General features: G+C 46.1%; 1 protein-coding gene across 1 annotated transcript in view; it reads right to left on the minus strand.

Moving 5' to 3' along the window:
- Positions 1–574: 574 nt before the first annotated feature.
- Positions 575–21,198, minus strand: part of OCA2 (OCA2 melanosomal transmembrane protein) — a 224,809-nt gene continuing 204,185 nt past the window's right edge. The window contains exon 24 of the mRNA XM_032259976.1: positions 575–1,296. Within this exon, the coding sequence (XP_032115867.1) occupies positions 1,209–1,296 (88 nt within the window). The 3' untranslated portion in view covers positions 575–1,208. The remainder of the gene's footprint in view (positions 1,297–21,198) is intronic.

Below are 21,198 nucleotides of genomic sequence, written 5' to 3' on the forward strand. Positions count from 1 at the left end.
AAATAGGTTTGCCCATCAGCTTTGCTGTCAAGGAATTGAAAGAGCATACTATCATGAACACTCCCAGCCCTTCAAGGAGGAACCAGGTTGTCATGCTACAATATAGACTCTCCACAGTCGACACGGACACCCATCCTCAGGGCGCCCGAGACAGAAACAGGACCAGAACGGTCTCCTGCATTGCAGTTCTCAGTGCCCTGAGCATCCTGGACCTTTTGAAGTCAGACGCTTGACACACAATCACTTCGGAGCAGTGTCCCCCAACATGTTCATTGCAAGGTGTCACGCACAGAACATCAGGAACTGAAGAAGAGCTTCCTCCTCTGGGGCATAACCACGGTACTGACAAGGCAGAGTGGAGGAGACCTCAGAGGAGGCACAGGGACCCGCCTTGATCTCTGTTCTCATTACCCTTGCCTCACAAGGAATGCTTCACCAAAGAACTGCATTTAATAAACACTGACTGGGCCACCGTGTCCTGCAGGGAGAGGGTGTCGACAGCACTCACGTCCGTGTCACTGATGGAAACAGCATGCACCACTTGCAAAACAGAGAATCATTACACTAGGCTGTTAAATACGTAAAATATCCTTTAAAACACACCTATCATCTTCTGCAAGTCAAATTTCTGGACTTCTAATTAATAACTTTAAAACGGCAGAGAAAACTATAAATGGATAAAATGCAATTTTACATAATGTAAACTACTCCAAGCCTTTTGTCAATGAACAGTTTATTTTAATATATAAAATGTTTTCCTTTTGAGCAGTAAACCTTTTCCCAGAAAGTCTATCTGCAGAGAGCATACAATTCGAATCCTGATTACTTTAACATGAAAAGTGATTACAAGAAAAACCAAACTGTGCTTATCCTCAGGAGAAACAACAATTAAACGGAACAAGCAATTTGGGTTGGATGCGCGTCTTTTCTTGTGTATCGTAAGAAGGGTTCTGAAGCATGTGTAGTTTTCTGGAGGGGAATCTAGAGCAAATTACCTCGTGTGTTCTACATTTTGTCCTTGGGGAGAAAGGACACACCGAGGCGGCAGGGGACTGCAGCACCCACCGGAATCAGTGTTAGCGTCACGGTCTGTTCCACTGTGTCTCTGCAGCATCTCCACTATGAGCAGAGTGGTGTCAGGGTAGTTTTATGACTGATGGGTTGTGCTGGATGAATTTCCCCTTGGTCTTCGAGCGACAGGTGGATATCTATTCATTCCATCCCAGCACCACATGAGCCACAAGGAGATAACACATCCCAATGGTGCAGGACACAACCATCATTGGGAAGCCCAATCTGAAATACAAAGAGAAATGAGTGACGGCATCGGAAATCCGGTGGACTCATCGCTCATGAGAACACGGCCTTAGCAGCTTTACATTTCCACAAAGCTCACTACCTTTTATTTCTATAAATCAGAAAGTTAGTTTTAGCCTGAATTATGTGAATGCATGCCTCTTTGAGACATCCTCCACTGTGTGCAATTTTATTTGAGACCTGCTTAAGATTTTCTCAAATGTTTAATGGGTATCTGGAGCCTCTGTTTTCTCATCTGTATATTAGACGGTTGGTCTTCCAATGCTGTGTGCTGGGCCACATCTAAATCCCTGGATGTTTCCTCTACTTATTTCATCTTCCAACTTTTCTTCTCTGGAGATTTCCCAGAGATGCCACCTTCCCACAGGCTCCTGGAGGCCCTCACTTAAGGCCAAGGAGAGCTTGAGAAGTCTTGTTGGAAAATAAGGCAAACTGTTGTCTAAGGAAGGGAAAGGGAAGAAGAGGTGTTTCTTCTGTAGTCGGTGAGGTGTGGGACGTGTGGACAAGGAGGGTCTGCACAGATACAGCAGCAGTCATGAGAAGAGGAGAGCGTCCCTCACTGTGTGCCTCCTCCAATGCACCTGCCCCTCCACAGGCTCTTAGCCCAGCTTACAAGTACTGACAGACGCCGTTTGGCATGGATAATGCGTCCGCTGCAGCCACGGTTCAGTGTGCTTCGTCGCTTAGGGAAGCCCCTGCAAGTGTTACACTTTTGGTTCTAAAAGGCTTAAAGTTTAGCAGTAAGAGCCTAGCATGTGTTAATCATAATAGTAACTCTGAAAATCTAGTGAATCATAGCCGTAATAGTAATAGGATCATGACATTATCTCTTCCCTGGCCATACATGTAGGAAGAGGCTACTCAGAAAGAGCCACAGCAAGGATCCCACAACAGAGTGAAAATTAAACACAAAAACTGCATCCGTGCGCAAGGCAGCTCCCAAAATTCTAGAGCGGACTTGGACATTTCAAGAAAGTGGAAGAATTCTCTTGGCTTCTCTTCTGAACACATTTTATTTTACAAAACAAACAAAAAGAAACGCGGAACATATTTTGGGAAAACTACTTAACTTTCTTGAACTTTATCAACTTTGTTTTTGAAAATAGCTGAACATGTTTGCAAAACATCAGCCCTGATCACCGAATTCTGAAAAAACACAAACCACGGAAGTGTCTGGTCAACTCCAAGCATTACAGACATCACTGCAAGGCTTCATGGAAACACAAGCCTTCGTTCCTTTGTGACAGATTGTGTAGAGTGAGTCAGTGTCAGGTAAGATGCTGAGAATCTCAATCTGGGCGCTGAGACACCTGGCCGTGTTTCAGAAGCAAATCTGCCTTGTCAAGGGGTGAATTCCACAAAAAGCAGACTTTGCTTGAGAAGCCCAGACTGGAGAAAGATCACAGTGGGTGGTTTTGCCGTGCTCCCAAGTGAGAGCCACTGATGTCTCCGGGATGGCACCAATGCAGAGAAGGAGCGTCACCTAGTGTCACCAAACAGTGTCATTTCACCCAGAACGGATGCAAGCACTCAGACCCATCGGGAGCCCTCCTCTCCCTCACAGCACCTTGTCACTGTGACACGATCCACACACAGGACCCTCTCAACTGCCCACCCTGACTTCTGTAACTGGCATCAGCACACCCAGTGGACAGGTGGAATTCTGAGAGGGCTCAGGCTTGCCTGGGTCTCTCGGCTAGTTTGCTTTAGTCTGAGGGCCGGCACCCACTAGCTCAGGCTGCCGGGACGAAGCTCCACAGGCCGGGCTTGCCATCAGAAATCTGTTCTCCCTCAGTTGTTTTTTTTTGAAATGGAGTCTCGCTCTGTCGCCCAGGCTGGAGTGCAGTAGCACGATCTCGGCTCAGTGTAGTCTCCACCTCCTGGGTTCAAGTGATTCTCCTGACTCAGCCTCCGAAGTAGTGGGACTACAGGCGTCCACCACGCCTCACTAATTTTTTGATATTTTTAGTAGAGATGGGGTTTCACCATGTTGGCCAGGACGGTCTCTGTCTCCTGACCTTGTCATCCGCCCACTTCGGCCTCCCAAAGTGCTGGGATTACAGGCGTGAGCCACCGCGCCCAGCCTGTTCTCTTTTCTAGAGGCCGGAAGTCTGAGATTAGGCCAGGGCAGGGCTGGTGCCCCTGAGGACTCTTTCCTTGGCCATCTTCTCCCTGTGTCTTCACAGTGTTTTCCTCCGTGAGTGTAGGGGTCCTGGTCTCCTCCTCTGATAAGGATGTGGCCAGGCTGTGACCTCACTGTAACTGGCCACCTCATGGAGTCCCTGTCTGCAAACACAGTCACACTCTGGGGCGCTGGGGGCAAGGATTCTCCAGGGACACGGTTCAGCCCATAACAGTGTCCAGCACAGAAGCTTTTCCGCAGAGGGAGCGGGGATACCTCCTCACCCTTCTTGGGGACTGCTCTGGCTCCAGCACTGAGTTTTGGCCCTGAGGTCATAATTTGCTCTTCAGCCTCTGTCATCTGTCACCCACGAAATCCCAGAATTTCTGCTGCTGTCAGTATGTCCAGGCTTTTTCCATTTTTTAAATAGTTTCTCCAGGCCTCGCTGCGGTTCCGCCCACGGTGCTGTGTGCACGGGCAGCTGGGTGCCCCTCTCAGTGGTGCTGGCTCGTCTGCCTCTGTGTCTGGGAACCCATTCTGCACCCTCTCTTCTTCCCTCCCTCCCTCCTGCCACCCCTACGCTCCTTCCTTCGCTCCATCCTGTCTTCCCACCTCATGCCTGGCCTCGCCTCAATACTTCATACTTACTGAGATTTTTCTGTAAAGCTGAGCTAACTCACAGTATTCATTATTTTCCCTGTTTAATCACCTTCAGAGGCAGCCCAGGGTGTGTTGAGTTCATTGACTACACAGCCCACGTCTCTTCCATTTGGCCGTTCAGCGTGATCTCCCATCTCCTCAACATGGCCAGCCCACACCGGCCTCTGTGGCCACCTCCCCATGGCAGGCCAGGGTGGAGGCCAGCTCAGGCACCTGTCCACTGAAGACTGTGGAGGCTCTCTCTCCTGTGCTTCTCTGAGGACGTGGCTCTGCCCTGCTCAAGGAGTGCTAGACCCCTCTACTGCTGAGGCTGGTGTCCTAGAACACAGCTCCAGGCTCACGACGGCACTTTGACCCATCGCCTCCTAGGACAACCTGGCGTCAGCAGCCTCGAGGCAGGGGTCTCCTCCGCACGCTCTTTAATCCAGCTGCACTCCTCAGAGCTCAGGAGCCATTCTGGACTTTTCTGCACTTAAAGTCTACATTGTCTGACTTTATGGTTTTACGATGAGAATACATTCACATGTTGCCTCTCTAGCTGGAAAAATGCTAAAGCTAAAAAACAAACAAAAAAAAAACACCCACCAAATGCCGAAGTTTCACAAGGGCAGCTTTCTCAAAGCCCCCTCACCAGGGCCTGCAGCAGCAGCAGAGAGCAGACCCACAGGCCAGTGTGGCAGCTGTGGGGGTGGGGCGGGTGGGGGTGACGCAGGAGAGCACCTCCCCCCATGCTAGCCCTGCCACTCTATCCAGAGGGAGTTCTGTCCACACACCCCGCTGGTGCCCAGCCTTTCACTCCACACGCTAGAGGTGCCTGGTGGGCTGAGTTCACAGGCAGGCATTAGCCCCACCCTGGCCAGCCGTGAGCAGGGTGGCTCTAGCACCCCTCTCGAAAAAGTGGGGTCCTTGTCACTACTGCTGGACTATGCTCTGGGCTCAGGTGAGACTATGGGAGAGCAGGAAGAGCCCTACTTAACATTCTTAAAATAGGTTATCCTTAATAAATGCGCTGGAAATACCCTAGAGCAACAGTGCAAGGGTGATTTCTAGGGAGGGAGAGAGTGGTGAGGGGCAGTGAGGTGCCCTGGTTGGCTCTCCGTGTCTACGTTGTCTGACTTTATCGTTTTACGGTGAGAATGCATTCACACATTGCCCCTCTAGCTGGAAAAATGCACTTAAAATTAGTGATGACATTCTAAAGCAGAAAACAAAAAACCACCTACCAAATGTTGAAGTTTCAAGTCACTTATAATGTCATCGTCCTAACAAAACCCGGTTAGACTTTTCTATGTGCACGTATTTTTTGTTCACATGCACATTTTTACTTCAATGAAACCACAGAGTACTCAGTATTCTCTTCCATCAGGGGCTTGTCAGAGCGGTGGGCAAGCTTGAAACTCCAGCCCAATGCTCTGGGGAGTCTGCAGGCCATGAAGGGGCCAGGGCTCTCCCTCGCCTGGCCTGGTGGCTCAGCGGTCAGGAGCACCTGAAGAGTGGAACGCTGCCCCCGTCTGCAGACAGCCTGCTCTCCAGTGGTCCCTGGAGCTCAGAAGGATTTGCTCCGTGAGTCTTGAGCAGGATCCTCCTGCTCTCCTTGGTCTCATCTGCACTGGGTGCGCAGCAGCCGTGGTTATGTGGGAGCTTGGTGGTGATGACCACTCTGACTGCCTTATTATTTGCTGCTCTGAATTTCCTATTCATGGAAGAAATTAGCCAGCCCTAACTGGAAAACCGACAGAGGTACTCGTGCATCTTTCTCGGAAAGGAAGTCTGGAATAATGAAGGCAAGATCTTTCTGACAAGCCTGTGAGGAACCATATTCTACAATATTTTCAGGCCTATTCAAGTGGCCTTTTAGTGTTGAATACCACATTTCAGGAGAAAAACTTTAAGCACAAATCATCCTGATTAAGTGAGCCTATTTTAGCAATTCAGATTTCATTTTTTTTTAAAGTCAGGCAGACCATGATCACAATGGCACTGGGGACATAATTCCATCAGTTAACTTTAGTTTTTAGTACCAAACGTTTTGCTGACTGTGAAACCACAAAAGTCTAGTGGGCATTTTAAAATCCAAAAGACTTTTCTTTCCATTTCTGCAACACTGTTCAGTAGAGTTCTCACTAGGCAGCACTCATTTTTCTGTTTCTAAAATGAGCATCTGTGCACCAGGAAAATGTGACCATAAAAGAGAAAGAAAAGGACCAGAGAGGACAGTCCCATGCAGAAAAGTCTGTGCTTGGTGAGGTCACTCTAAGAGGAGCTTTGGGGCTGATCTGATATTCAATCAGTCACCCTGGGCCCCTTTCCTAGCACACACTTTGAATAGCAACAGACACTGCACAAAAGACACACCCTTGCATATCTGTTTTTAAAGCTGTCACATCCTGCTTACATCATTTTAAAATTGTGTATCTTGTAGAGAAAAAAAAAGATGTGGTCATGTCAGAGGTCACGGTGTGGCAGGAGAGAAGAAAAGTTGCTGGGAACTTCCCAGGGCCTGCATCCAGGTACCGTCCCACACAGCAGCAAAGCAAACACGGAGCAAAAGGAAAACCAGAGCAAGTGAGGAAAGCTGCTGAGGGGATCTGCTGCTGCCTGGAAAAGGCAAGTGGCTGAGATGTGGGAAAAAGATGAGACTTTCTCCATTGACAGAAAGTTAAAAATGAGGCTCCCTGCAGGAGGTAAAAAGAAAGAAAACACACCAGAATTTCATTAGGCGCTATTCGACTCTGAGCATTGTGTTACGAGATATATATGCCTCTTTAGAAATTTTTACGGCAAACTGGATATGGTTAGACAGCACGATCCCTTCGTTATAGAAGAGAAGACTAAGGCTCAAATAATTGCTCTGGAGAGACGAGACGGAAGTTTACTGAACTGTTGGGCATTAAAATACTTCAATACTGAAAATGTCATAACTGATTTCTAGTTTCACATCTCTGTGGTCAGAAAAGACACTTGGTATGATTCCTATCCTCTTACATTTGATAAAACTGGTCTGGTGACCTAATAAGTGATCTATCTTGGAAAATGTTTCCTGTGCCTTTGTGAAGAATGTTGCTGCTGGGTGGCTGATCTGTGTGTGTCTGCTAGGTCCATTTGGTCTTCAGTGCTGTTCAAGTCTACTGTTTCTTCGCGGATTTTCTGCCTGGGTGTTCCAACTATTATTGAAAATGGAGTATTAAAGTTTCCTACTACTAAGTATTGCTGCCTGTGTCTCCCTCCAGTTCTGTCAATGCAAGTGCTCTAAAGCTGGGTGCATATATATTTATAATCGTTACATATTTTTGGTGGCTTGACCCTTTTATCATTATATAGCATCCTTCTGTGTCTCTTGTGACCTTTTTTACTTAAGGTCTATTTTGTCTGATATAACTACAGCCACCCTTTTCTAGTTTAGTTATCATTTGCATGGAATATCTTTTTCTATCCTTTTCTTTCAGCCTATGTGTGTCCTTAAATTTAAAGTGACTCTCTTATAGACAACATCTTGCTGGATCTTGCTTTTCTGAATACATTCAGCCACCTTGTGTCTTTTGACTGGAGAATTTAAACCATTTACATTTAAAGTAATTACTGATAGGGAAGGGTTTACTATTGCCACTTTGCTCATTGTGCTCTGTTTGTCTTACAGCTTTTTTGGCCCTCTTTTTCTCTCTTGCCATCTTGCCTGTGTTTCCTTGTGCTTTTGTTTATACTGATATGCTCTGGGTAAGTTCTAGAGACCTGCTGTATGGCATTATACCTACAGATGATAACACTGTATTGTACACTCAAAAATCTAAGAGGGTAGATCTCATATTAAATGTTCTTACCATAACAAAAATGTGTCCTTAGTGAAAGAAAGTGTTAAGGTAGAGTTAGAGAGAGCATGGCTGAAAGAAGAGTTTCTCAAACAGATTGTTAATGTGTCTCATCTTCAGATGCTCAATTCCATTACAGGAAATGTTTCCCCAAAACAACCAGGCCCTCCACATGCTGACAGAGGAGTGGGCGAACTCTGGGCTCTGCAAACCTCCCTGCCTGGCTACCTCCTGTTCTCTGCTGCTCCTGTCCGGACTGACCTGTCCCGGACAGGGGAGAAAGTGGTATATCTGGGAATACCACACTTCTCCACCTCCCTCCCCTGACCACAGTCAGCCCCCTGGACGTTTGCCTTTGGAATACAGGCCCTGGCTTCCAGCAAGGACACTCTCATGCCTATCACGATAGTGCATGCTCCCCAAGCAGGCTGTGGAATTTCCTGTGCTGCAGTCTAAGCACATGGAATTGGGAGGAAGAGACGCCCAGGGGCTCACACCTGCCTGCCCCAGCTCCCAAGGGTGGCTCTCAATGTTATTCAAATGAAATTCCAAGGTCACATAAATTTGAAAAACACTGACTAAAGAGCAACTCAGGTTTCTCAGGTAATTAATGACAGGGCTCCTTGGAGTCTAATATTCTGATGTGCGCTGTGGTTCTCCAAGGGTTGGCTATATTATGCAGTGTTTTCAGAATGAGTTTGACCTGGAAACCCTCTTGCTTGAAGCGCTTTAAACAACCAGTGTTCTGAGGCGATATCCTTTGAAGAGGAATGGGAGACACGAGGCTGAAGGACCAAGAGTCAGGAAAATACCAACCATCAAAAACGATTTTAGCCACTTAGATTTTTTTAATGGAAAATAAAAGCCGATGGTTCATGCATGTAAAAACCATGTTAAAGAGTAAAGCCATGTTAGAGAGTAAAGTCATATTAGAGAATAAAGCCATATTAGAGAGTAAAGCCATATTGGATCATACCACAAAATTATGAGGGGAAAAAAAAAAGACTTAAGCTCTGACCTAATTCAGAATTATTCTGACATTATATAAAAGTACCTTGTCCGTTTCATTCTAAGCTGAGTGTCTTTGTTCATAAACTTCACGCAAGAAATACCTGATTTTGTCCATCAAACGCATCATTTGATCAAGGCTCTGATCTCATGGGACATCTCCAGGATTAGAGTCTGTGCCTGATAAGGTGTTCCCATAGTTCACCCTGACGGGCTGTCGTCCTCCCTTGCATGGGCTCGGTCACCCCACTTGTACTCGCAGATCCAATCTCTATTCCCTGCAGCAATGTGGAAACACCATATCTCTTCTTGGGTGTTGGAAGGCAGCTACCAAGCCTCCCTTGTATTCTCTTTTCCAGGTCTGGCACACCCAGTTCCTACAGCTCTCAGATGGGAGGGTTGTTTAAATCATTGGTAGCTCCCATCCTGTGAGTAAGAGCTAGTTTCTCAATGTCCATCCCATCTCAGATATTCAAAGCAAACCATCCCAGCAGCACACAAGCAGGGTGGACACTGCTGGGGGTGCTTCACTATTGCTTAGTCACTAATTGGTTGAAATAAATTTTGTCCAGCACCTCAACATTGATTAATACTGACTTCCTGAGATCTTTAAATCTCAGCAGGTTAGACCAACATCCTTAAATCTTTTTACTTCTTTTGTGTACTTAATCATCAGTAATAACTGTTTCATCCCTTCTTATATATCTTTATATTAGAATCATTTATTAACATTGTTTTACTCTCTAACATGATATTTATGAGACAGTAAATACCATATTAGAGAAAAAAATAATTTTGAAAGCCTTAAAGATAACTCACATATTGACATTAAAATTATGATAAAGCTTTGGATTTTTAAAGTGGGAAAGAATCTTGAATGCAGCCTCATCTAAACCTTCATTTTACACATGAGGAAACTGAGGTCTGAGGAGTCACATGGTTTGCTGGAGTCAGCTCCTTTATTATATGCTTTTGAGCATCTGTGATGCTCCAGGCACCCTTCCTGTGCTAGAGACACACTGTCTATGCAGCTTACATTTCATTTTTACGAAGAACTGGAAAATGAACCCAAGCCTTTTCTTGCTCTCTCCCTCTCTTTGTGGCTTCCCTTTTTTTGCTCTTAAATATCATAATAGTCCTTTTAAATCTTCATATGTATGTAAAATCCAAGACTGATGAAAGACAATTTATATTTACAATAAGGCTACATTTGTAAAGTCATTAAAGCCACTAAGTATGTTTCTGGAGGAACCCATCCCCAGATGGAGCAACCTCAAACGAAATGCATTCCAAGAAAAAAGATAAATTTCATCTTCCAGATTCTATGCCTCTGTGACAAAACACTGTACAGCTGTCTAAAGAGCAACGAAGGTGGAGCACCTCCCAACAGAGCATCACTGAAGGCACGTTCTAATGCAAGTCGAGGGAAAATGATCACAAATTTCATTTTGTATTTTTTTTGGCAAAATTGAAAAAGCCACAGCAAAAATATCAATTCACATAGAAGGTGACATTTCTAAGAATAACATTCTTTGAACACTTTTTGCTTGTTTTACTGACAGTGAGCTCTTTTATCTAATTGACAAAGAATGACCCCTCAAAATTGATACTTTGGAACTGTGCTACATGTATCTTGAAGGGTCACGCCTTGGCACAGTGGGTCCTGCAGGGAAGCTGCCCCTCGTGGTGCTAATGTAACATCCTTCTCTCTTCCAGTTCATTCCTTTCCCTCCCTGATCCTTTGGAGGGGCCACTGGCTGTCCCATCTTTGAAGGCCTTTAATTTATTTGCTCATTTAATAAAATACATTGAAAGCCTACTATCCCCACAGGAGCTGTCCAGTAAATAAGACAATTCTTGTCTTCATTAGCTCATAAATTTGCAGAGCAGACAGACCCATAAACAACTACACTAACATAATGTCACATGTATGATTCCAACTAGTCCTTGTTTATTAAATCATTTATCCAACATCTATTACACTGGACTCTGAAATAAGGCTATGGGTTTATAGGAAAATGCACAAGGTATTCCAGGTAGCATGAGGCACAGGTAATCATGTGCCTAAGTGGACCAGTAAGACAGCACATCCCACTGTGATAATCTATGACTATTTCATTAAGAAAACATTATTGAAACCAGACCTTAAACAATAACCTGGTGGGGGGATTCCGGGTAAGTGAGCAGAGGACCCAAAGCCAAGACAGGCACGAAGAGGAATGAGCGCCTTTGCCTTGTCATCAACACAGGTCAGGGAGGCGCCTCCTCTCCATCCTCAGGCAGCCTGTGCACCCTTCCCTTGGACACATGGAGGTGTCACATGCTGTTTTGCTTGACAGGGGCTAACACATTCTGGACTGGAGGCTTGCACTGAAGTAGGTTGCACAGCTGTGGATTTATTGCTTGACCTTCTTCACTTTTCTGAAGAAAATGGACTTTAAAAATAATCTGCTCTCCCATAAAAAAAGAAGACATTCTCAGGAAAGAAATTCACTCATGCCATCCAACTTACTGAAAGGCTCTCTAGGGCAAAGTTTTTCAAAGGTTTCTTTAATCTGCTTACATAACCTGGGTATTAAGACATAAAGCAAGGTTCTCCCTGCACTCACAGGCACCTGCTGTCCACCGGAGGTGGAACCGTCCACTCTCCGAGGGCGAAGCTGGCAGAGTTTCTCCCTGGCACGTATACTGACATCACTCCTGCTCCACAACTTCACGCGTGCCTGTGTGTGCAAGTGTGTGTGTGCATGTGCTGCAGAGACATGTGCCTTTCCAGTGGTAATGAATACCACTGAGGAAGGTAAGCCATTGATTTAGTGGCCCCAGAGGGCATGCCAGTCCCCACTCTACATGTGGGCTTCAGGAACAAGGGAACAGCGTGTAAAACAGGGAAATGCTCCTTTCTGCTCTAGCAAGCCCACACTTGTGGGAGGAAGTGGAAGAACTCCGCTGCGTGCAGCAGGGCTGGGCAAACGTGTGAACGTCCAGAACAGTTGGAGGACTTAAGCTAGGGAAGTGACGCTCAGGGAGCCTGAGCTGGCCGTGGGGCAGACATCGAATCCTCCTTCCATTAGGCTGAAAGTAATGAACTGGGACCTGGGACCTGGGACCTGGGTGGGGAAGCAGAGGCAGCGAGGACCGCTGGGAGGCAGGATTCTCTTCCTTATAAAGAGAAACTGTCCCGCCGTGCAACTGCCTCCAGATGGAATGGGCTTTCGTGGGAGCTGGACCACATGGCAGAAATTCTAAAACCATGCATGGGGTGGAGGGAAGGTGGGGGAACAATCTTTGCATTTTAGTGCTGCACCGACATTCTGTGACTCAGAGGATTTCCAGCCTGGATATTTAGAAAAAGTACCAGAAGTGGCAGAAAAGGGGAGGGCAGGCTATGAAGGTGGGGGGCGGCACTGTGTACTTGGCACTAGGGCAGGAGGGAGCCAGGGTCTTAGGAACGCCGGCTGTGCATCAAGGAAGAAGCTGGAGCTGGGTTTGATGAGGAGCAGTGAGGAGGAGCTTCTCACGGGCATCTGCGTGGGATGATGGCCAAGCTTAGACTGGCCTGTGGCTGACACATCCCAGGACAACGGCTGTCCTGCTCCACCTCTTCTAGACATTCTTCCCGTGACTGCGCAGACGGGACGGTGGGGTGTGCCCTTATCCCCCCACCTTCATCTCCGTGTTGTCTTCCCTCTGTCTTTCGACAGGACCTCCAGGGGCGTCCGGCCAGTGTCCTCCACACCATTAGCTCACCGCAGCCCCCAAAGGCTCCCCAACCTTGCAACTCTTTCCCCTCAGTCCTCTCTGCTGCCTCAGAGAATGTCTGCTTGCCCCTGTGGGCTTGTTTCCCAGCTTCCTTCACTTTCTGGAGTTCTCTCCATTTTGGACAATACTGAATCTTACTGTTTGGGGATGTTTCACTTAGGGGAACACTGGTTTTCTTTCCTCACTCTTTCATTGCTTCCCATTTTAGAAGAACTATTCTAATTTCAAAAGTTATCAGCTTTTCACTTGATAAAATCCAGCATCCCTTTATGATAAAAACCCTCAACAAACCAGGCAGAGAAGAGATTTAAATTAATAAAAGCCATATATGACAAACCCACAGCCAACATCATACTGAATGGGGAAAAACTGGAAGCATTTCCTCTGAGAATACTCTCTCCTCAAGTAGGGAGCATAGCTCCCTACCCGTTAAGTGTTGCTTGCCCATGGTGATGTCCCTCCAACCAGCACAGTAAGGGGGCCGGGGGTACTGGGGAACGGGGGTACTACCTGCAGTGAGGAAACCTGACAATCACGACTTCCGCCCAGGATAAGTCATGCTGACAGCAGGTACTCTCCACAGGATGTGATCAAAGTGGCACTTTAACTCTGTGCTAATTCTCCCCCAAATCCACAGCCCCGGTCAAATCATGAGAAACATGTCAGATAAATCTCACTTTAGTGCCATCCTACAAGACACCTGACCTCAAAACTATCAAAGTCATCAAAAACAAGGAAAGACTGAGAAACTGTCACAGTCAGGAAGAGACTTGGGAAACATGATGAGGAAATGGGAAGGGGAGCCCGGACGGAGCCCCGGATCAGAAAAGGATATCGAGGAAGAACTAAGGAAGTCTCAAGAAAGTGTGCACCTTAGTTAATCAGAGAAGCAGTCAACACTTTATTTCTATTCAAAAACAGCCTCAAGTAAGGACTATGAACTGAAGAAGCAAATGGCCTAGATGTGTAAATAACACACAGAAGAGGAATTTCTCAGTATTCTACTATCCTTCCTGGCTACAGACTTTAAGTGGCAATTTGCCTTTGGGATTAGCCACATACTAAACATTTCAAGGTGCTATAATATTTGTTATCAAGATGGCGTGTGAGTATTCTGTACTAGGATGACAGGTCAGGCAGCACAAGAGAATACACACTGTTCTTCTTGGAGGGAGGTGCAGGTGACCTCCCTCTCCCAGGAAGAAAGCAATGTTTCAAAACAATGTCTCAAGTGAGACACTGTGACACTGATGCCTCCTGTCTTACATAGTCTATAAACTATTATTTTAAAAATGCTAAATTCCTTTCAGAGGCTGCGACTTCCAAAGCCTAAAATGACACGAGAAAGCACTGGTTTCCACGTGTTTGTTCTGCATTAGAGAGGTTACGCACTCCTAAGATGATTATTTACTTTACCCACAGTGAGCAAGACTAATTAATTCATTTTCTGGTAATTCTGCTGCTACTCCTGAAATGTTAATTCAGACAAGTACTTGCACAAGACAAAAGGGAAATTTAGTTACCAATCTTCAGTTGGAACAACACACACATAAAACACACACGTATATTATTACATGTATGCCCCCATGGGCACATACCTGAACATACACAGGTGTACACATGAAAACACATGGATGCATGCATACAGGCACAACTATGCATATGCAGGCACACTCACACGGGTATACATGTGTACACACCAAATCAAGATTCACACTTGCACACATTCACACACACACAATCATGGAGGCATGACCCACACGTGTGCATCCACACTAGCACACATACATGTGTGCACACTACACAGACACAGGTCACATGCATACACGTACTCACCCACACAGACACACATAATACGCATGCAGGCACACCCACACATGCACACGTATAAGCTCACATACACATAGGCACATCTGTCTCTGTGCACCGTGCACACCACACACAGACATTCACAGGCACACAGGCACACGCACACCCAACACTCATGCTCGCATGTGCTCACACACTTTTATATTTGCAGTGCTGTATCTCCTTGTCTGCGTCTTAACAAAATCTTTTTGCATATTTTGAAGTAATGCCATGGATAGGGCAACTTAACACTCTATTACAGCATGAAAGCAGCCACAGACGATACACCACTTAGTAAGCACAGCTGTGTCCCAATAAAACTTCAGTTACAAAAACGAGTGAACAGCCCATAGGCAGTGAATCCCTGAACAGAGAATAAACACAAAAGAGAAAAAGAGCACCTGTCACACCTGCCCGTCAATGGTTACTACAAGCTGAGCACATGTCATAAAACATAATACCACTAGGACGCAGAGTCCCGACGTGAGCCCTCTAATCCTCACATTCCCCAAGAGGAATCACTATCCTATTTACTAACAGCACAGATCAGTTTTCCTATATTTGTACTTTAGGTCATTGAAATCATATATGCACTTTTTCGTGTCTGGCTTCTTTCACTCAATATTACATTCTTGAGAGTTGTATATTGCATATCTAACTTTACCGCTGCTATGAACATCCTAGTACATTTTAAATGAAAATAGTTGCACTTCTGTGAGGGCTATAACCATGAGAGAGACTGAGAGTTCGCTGGGTATGCAAATGTTCATGATAAATTCTATCAAGCCACCTTCAAGTGGTGGAAATGGCATTTCCACTAGCAGTGTGTATATCCCATTGCTTCACGTCCTTACCAACATTTGCTTCTTTCCCTCTTTTTCAGTTTCGTCATTCGGATCCTGGTATAAAATGGCTCTGTGATTTCAATCTGAACTTCCCTATAACCAAGGAAGCTCTGCATCTTTTCATATTATTACTGTCTACTGGATTCCCTCTTCTAGTGAAATGAGAGTGAAATTGCTCATTTTTCTACTGGGTAGTCTGGAGATTTTCCTGATTGATTTGTAGGAGCTCTTTCCACAGTGTGGCTATGAATCCTTTACTGGAATACACACTGTAAAAACCTTCTTCCACTCGGTAAGTTGTCTTTCCAGGCTCTTAACAGATCAAAAGGTCTTAAATATAGTCTGATCTTGTTTTATCCTTTACTAACAGTGCTTTTGGCGTCCTGTTTATCAAATGTTGTCCTATTGTGAGTTCACTAATATCTTACTACATTTTGCTCTTCACATTTAGGTCTACAGTCCACATAGAAATGATCCGTGTGTGTGGAATGATGTAAGGATGAAGGTACATTGTCTTTCACATAGGTGCCAATTGGCATGGTGCCGTATATTCAAAGTGAAATTATTTCATACTGAATTGCAGTGTTACAAATCATTTATGACCTTTTGTCATAAATCAGAAAGCCCTACACGTTTGAGTCTGTTTCTGGGCTCTCCATTTCTTTTCCATCGGTTTTTCTGTCTTTGCACTAATACTACACTGTTTAATTATTAGAGTTTTATCAGAGTTCTTGACCTCTGCTCTTCTAAGTTCTCAACCATTGTTTTATTTATATGCTAATGAAGAAGAAAAAGGGAAAGAAGGAAAGAATGAAGGGAAAGATGAAGGGGGAAGGAAGGGAGGGAGGGAGGGTAGGTTATGGATTGGTATAAATAAGACATATACCAATTATAGTGATTAAGTTATTTGCTGTTATAATTGCAATTACTTAATTCTTTCCCTATAATAAATAAGATTCTCCCTAAATAACAAATCTGCTTAGATAAAGCTTGGTTTAAGGCCACGTTTACCTAATGTTAAAGCGGCCAGCTGACAGAGGAAAACCTAATCATAAAGCAAAAGAAAACAAAAACATTTTAACTGAGGTTTTCACATTTTCAATTAGTTATTTTAGAATCTTCCAGATACAGTCTAAATGACTGATAAACGGTACTGAGAAACACCTTATTCAATTAGCGAAATGAGCACTCTCTCCCTCCCCGAAAAATATCTCTAAATTCCACATTAACTCACAGAACTAATTCTCTGAAACTTTCAATGGATTAGTCATTTAGCTGCATCAATAAAAATAAAATGCAATGTTGATTTATTTTCTAATCAAAATGTTCATTTAAAGAGCATTTTGAAGTAACAAAATGATTTACACTAAGGAGCTTAAAGTGTATATGAATGGGAATTAGATAATGAAGCTCATCAGGAGCTTAAGACTACAAATAGCAATCTATACATACTTCTCAAACTTCACAAGCTCAGGGGAACCTAGCTGTTCTGCTATCAAAATGCATCATGAAATCTGAAAGTATCTGTTAACTTTTAAGTGCTATACAGCATTCAGCCTTTGGCCGGGCGCAGTGGCTCACGCCTGTAATCCCCCCTCTTTGGGAGGCTGAGGCGGGTGAATCACCTGAGGTCAGGAGTTGGAGAGCAGCCTGGCTAACATGGTGAAACTCCGTCTCTCCTAAAACATACAAAAATTAGCTGGGCGTGGTGGTGGGTGCCCGTAATCCCAGCTCCTCGGGAGGCTGACGCAGGAGAATCACTTGAACCTGAGAGACAGATTGCAGTGGGCCGATATTGTGCCATTGCACTCCACCCCGGAGAGTGTGAAACTCTGTCCCCCACCCGCCAAAAAAGAAAGAAGGAAAGGATGCAGCCTTCCACCTGACACAGAAAATAAGAGACAATGATCAAGGGCATCAAGTTTAAGGAAGTGAAAGGAGACCTGCTGGTATAAAGGGAGAAAATAATTAAAACAGTGGCACGTACTTATGCAAACTAAACCGGCAAAACCTACTTTTTTTTTAACAAACCAAGTTTCAATATAAAAAAAAAAAAAAATAGGTTGTCAAAACACCAGTTCTAAGGACCAGCCTCTCCAAGGCGGCATCTCTAGCCAGCTGCTAGCTCTGCTCCGCCTAAAACGCAAGGCGCTTTTCCTAAACCTGCCTCCCGCAGCTCAGGCGTGCACACAGTGAGGCCTGCGAAGGGCTCCCCGCCTTCCGTGGAAGAGGCCTGCGGGCTGCCAGCAGCGAATTCAGCCTGGAGCCGCTTGGCCAGTTCACTGCAAAGCCTGCCAGTCACAGCGGGTGTAATAAGTACAAACGTCTCCATCCGCCACGATCATGCTTCTTCTCTACACTCAGGAATCAATTAGGAATTTAGCAGTTTTAATTACGACCTGATATGTGACTTGAATAATCGGCAATCATTACATTATCATTACATGACAAAATTATCACATTAGACAAAATTAAAAACCGGCTCCCAGTGATGCTCCTAATTGGAAGTGACGGCTGGCCACCTCCAGCCACGCAGCCAGCTCGGATGAGGGCGGCCTGCTGTGCACCTGCCCTCCCGCCCCGGAGCCACCGGCCCAGCAGACGCCTGCGGTGTGCCGCCGTGCGCCCAAGCCCACCTGCGAGGAAGCACACACAGACACGGTTTCCATCCTGAAGGGCTCCCCCATGAAGAGAAGCAGTTTCCACTCAAGGGTCAGCAGAAAACTTGCCCTGCCTGAACACAGAAGGAAACTTCGGCACCCAGGACGTCCTTCGGGAAAGCCTGCCAAGCCCTGAGAGAGGCAGTGAAGCGGCCGGGCTGGGACTGGTGGGGACCGGGTTCCAGACCAGCCTGGGTGCCGCCTAGGAGAGGAGGCAGAGTGACCTCTACCAACCGTGAGCAGAGCCCAGCCCCAGGGAACCCGAGGGAGTTCACACAGGACAGCGCCAACCAGGCATTTCAGGGTGATGGTCCTGGCCTCCGTGGGGCCACCTGCGGAGCTCCCAACCCCACCTTTGACATCCGCGTGCTCCCATTTCCTCCCCTGAGGCTCCTCACAGCTCCTCCAGAAAGTGTCCCCCTCCCGCACTGATCGCCCCCATGCCAGTGCCCAGCCCCCTGCACCCAGGTCCCCACAGAAGGCAGCTGGCCAGGACCACAAGCACCAGGGAGGGAATGAGGAACCATTTCTGCTTTAGCTTCACGATGCACTACCTGAATTTGTGCAATCAATTCTCCTTCTAAATTAGATCATATCTAAGCAAATAAAATGAGTTTCAGCTTCTCGATTCCAGACTGTCGACTGCGTGTGAGAGCGGGTAAGACCAAGCCAGAACTGAGCAGGGAAATACACGGACTGTACAAAGGCATCAGCAGCAGCTCTTTTACACAGACCGGTAAGAACCTACGCTACGCAGTCCACCAAAACTGGCAAGCCACAGTCTGCCCTTTGCCCGGCACGGTGTTCTGGGAGGCAGTGGAAACTTTCAAGCTCCCTGTTCAGGAATGTGCAGAGTGCAGAGTTCTATCAGGCAGCTTCCTGAATGCTTTTTTTTTTTTAGACAAAGTCTCACTCTGTCACCCGGACTGGAGTGCAGTGTCACAATCTCGGCTCACTGCAACCTTCAACTCCCTGGTTCAAGCGATTCTCCAGCCTCAGCCTCCCCAGTAGCTGGGACTACAGGCATGCACAACCACGCCCAACTAAATTTTGTCTTTTTAGTAGAGATGGGGTTTCACCATGCCGGCCAGGATGGTCTTCATCCCCTGACCTCGTGATCCACCTGCCTCAGCCTCCCAAAGTGCTGTGATTACAGGCGTGAGCCACTGCACCCAGCCCTGAGTGCTTTTACCTAAATGAAAGTTGCTGCATTCCACGCCCATGACAACATGATGAGGCAGCAGTCCATTATAGTTTCATTTTACAAGGTACAGAGAAGTCAAGGAACTTCCCCACACACACAGCAGTAAACAGTAGGACCAGGGTTCAAGCTTCAAGTGCAGAGGCTGAGCCCCCAACCACTACACTCCCACAGCCCACTGTGCCACGTCTGGGATGCAGCGGGTATTCTGTGTAGACGAAACCCAGCCTGGACGCGGCCTCCCCCTCCTTTTCCCAACTCCCCGCACTGCTGACCCCTCCTGCTCACCTGTGGGGGCTGTCAGCACACCCACTCAAGCTTTCATGCATCCTCTGTGGCTGGGTCCAGACTCCTCAGGCCCAGCTCCACCTTCCCAGGAAAGGAGCTCAGGCTGCCCCAGCACTCTCTAGATATGACCCTGCAAATGTCGGTGGCAAGGCCATTGGACAGACAAGGCCATCCAGATGAAGCCCAGCAGACTATGGCATTGAGACTCCCCACTGCACACCAGCTATTAAACACCCAGTTATCCCTCCCCCATCCCCCAACCCCCTGCTATCCCTCCCCTAGCCCCCCATCCCCCAGGCCCTGGTGTGGGATGCTCCCCTCCCTGTGTCCACGTGATCTCATTGTTCAACACCCACTTATGAGTGAGAACATGCGATGTTTGGTTTTCTGATCTTGTGTCAGTTTGCTGAGAATGATGGTTTCCAGCTTCATCCACATTCCTGCAAAGGGCATAAACGCATCCTTTTTTATGGCTGTGTAGTATTCCATGTATATATGTGCCACATTTTCTTTATCCAGTCAATCATTGATGTAGATGACGGGGGATGGATGCAGCAAACCACCATGGCACGTGTATACCTCTGTAACGATCCTGCATGATCTGCACACGTACCCCAGAACTTAAAGTATAATAAATAAATAAATAAACAAACAAATATCCAGGTGTGGGGCTGGCTGCTTTACACCAAGAAGGTGTGTAGCCTTGTGTCATAAATACGTCCCTAAGTTATTTGAAAGCACAAAGCACTCATTTTGTGATTCTTCCCTTAACATCTTACAGAACTCAGCACCCTCCTCACTGGGAAGCTTCCTGCCCTCCGCGTAGTCTCCCTTGAGCAGAGCGGCCTGCCCGGCGTGGCTCAGCAATCCATATAGAGCCATAGATAGCATGAGACACTACAGAGCCTCTTGCAAAAGTTCGCTTTACGGTGAGATCTCATGATGTTTTTATTGTTCTATTAAATTCAGCTTCATTCTCCACGGCTATGAAACACACCATGAGACAGGAAGACGGGACACCTGACAATTATACAAACCAAGAAGTGGAAAGCTTTGAGTCACGCAACATGAGAGGGCCTGAAAGCCTGGGCCGGGAAATCAACGTCTGAATTAATGAGGGAGACACAAGCCAAATGGCGAGCACTGTGAAATGAACTCTCAAGGCTTAGGATGAAGCTGGGCTCTGGAAGGAAGAGCCTGGTGCTCAGGTAATTCTGGGTTCAACACGGGAAAAGCAAATTCAGGATGACACTCCCTTCCCCAAAGTGCTGACAGAGCTGGGGAGTGCAATTCACAGCCCAGCCAAATCCAACGTGCAATCATCATACTATTGGGCATTTCATTTATTCCTTGTAATTCTCAGGAGTTATTTAAGGAAATAAACACATTAGGTTGAGAAAAATATAAAAGAAAACATTAAGGTGCTGTGAGTTTGATTCGAATGTCCAGCTTACTACAAGGCAGAAACAAAATAATTTAAATTCTGGAAAGGGGGGATATTTTACTTTAAACTTAGTGGAAAACTCATGCAATACTGAAAGATCGTGAGAGCTGAATATAGACATATTTAAAATAAGCATAATCACACTGTTGTTGTTTTAATCAGGAAGAAAGTAAATTATCTTTAAAAATGTAAATTCAAATTTCTGAAAATTATTTGCCATCCATGTTTTTGCTTTTT

The sequence above is a fragment of the Sapajus apella genome, unplaced genomic scaffold, assembly GCF_009761245.1.
Source record: "Sapajus apella isolate SASKATOON/1434 unplaced genomic scaffold, GSC_monkey_1.0 scaffold113, whole genome shotgun sequence".
Taxonomy (NCBI): domain Eukaryota; kingdom Metazoa; phylum Chordata; class Mammalia; order Primates; family Cebidae; genus Sapajus; species Sapajus apella.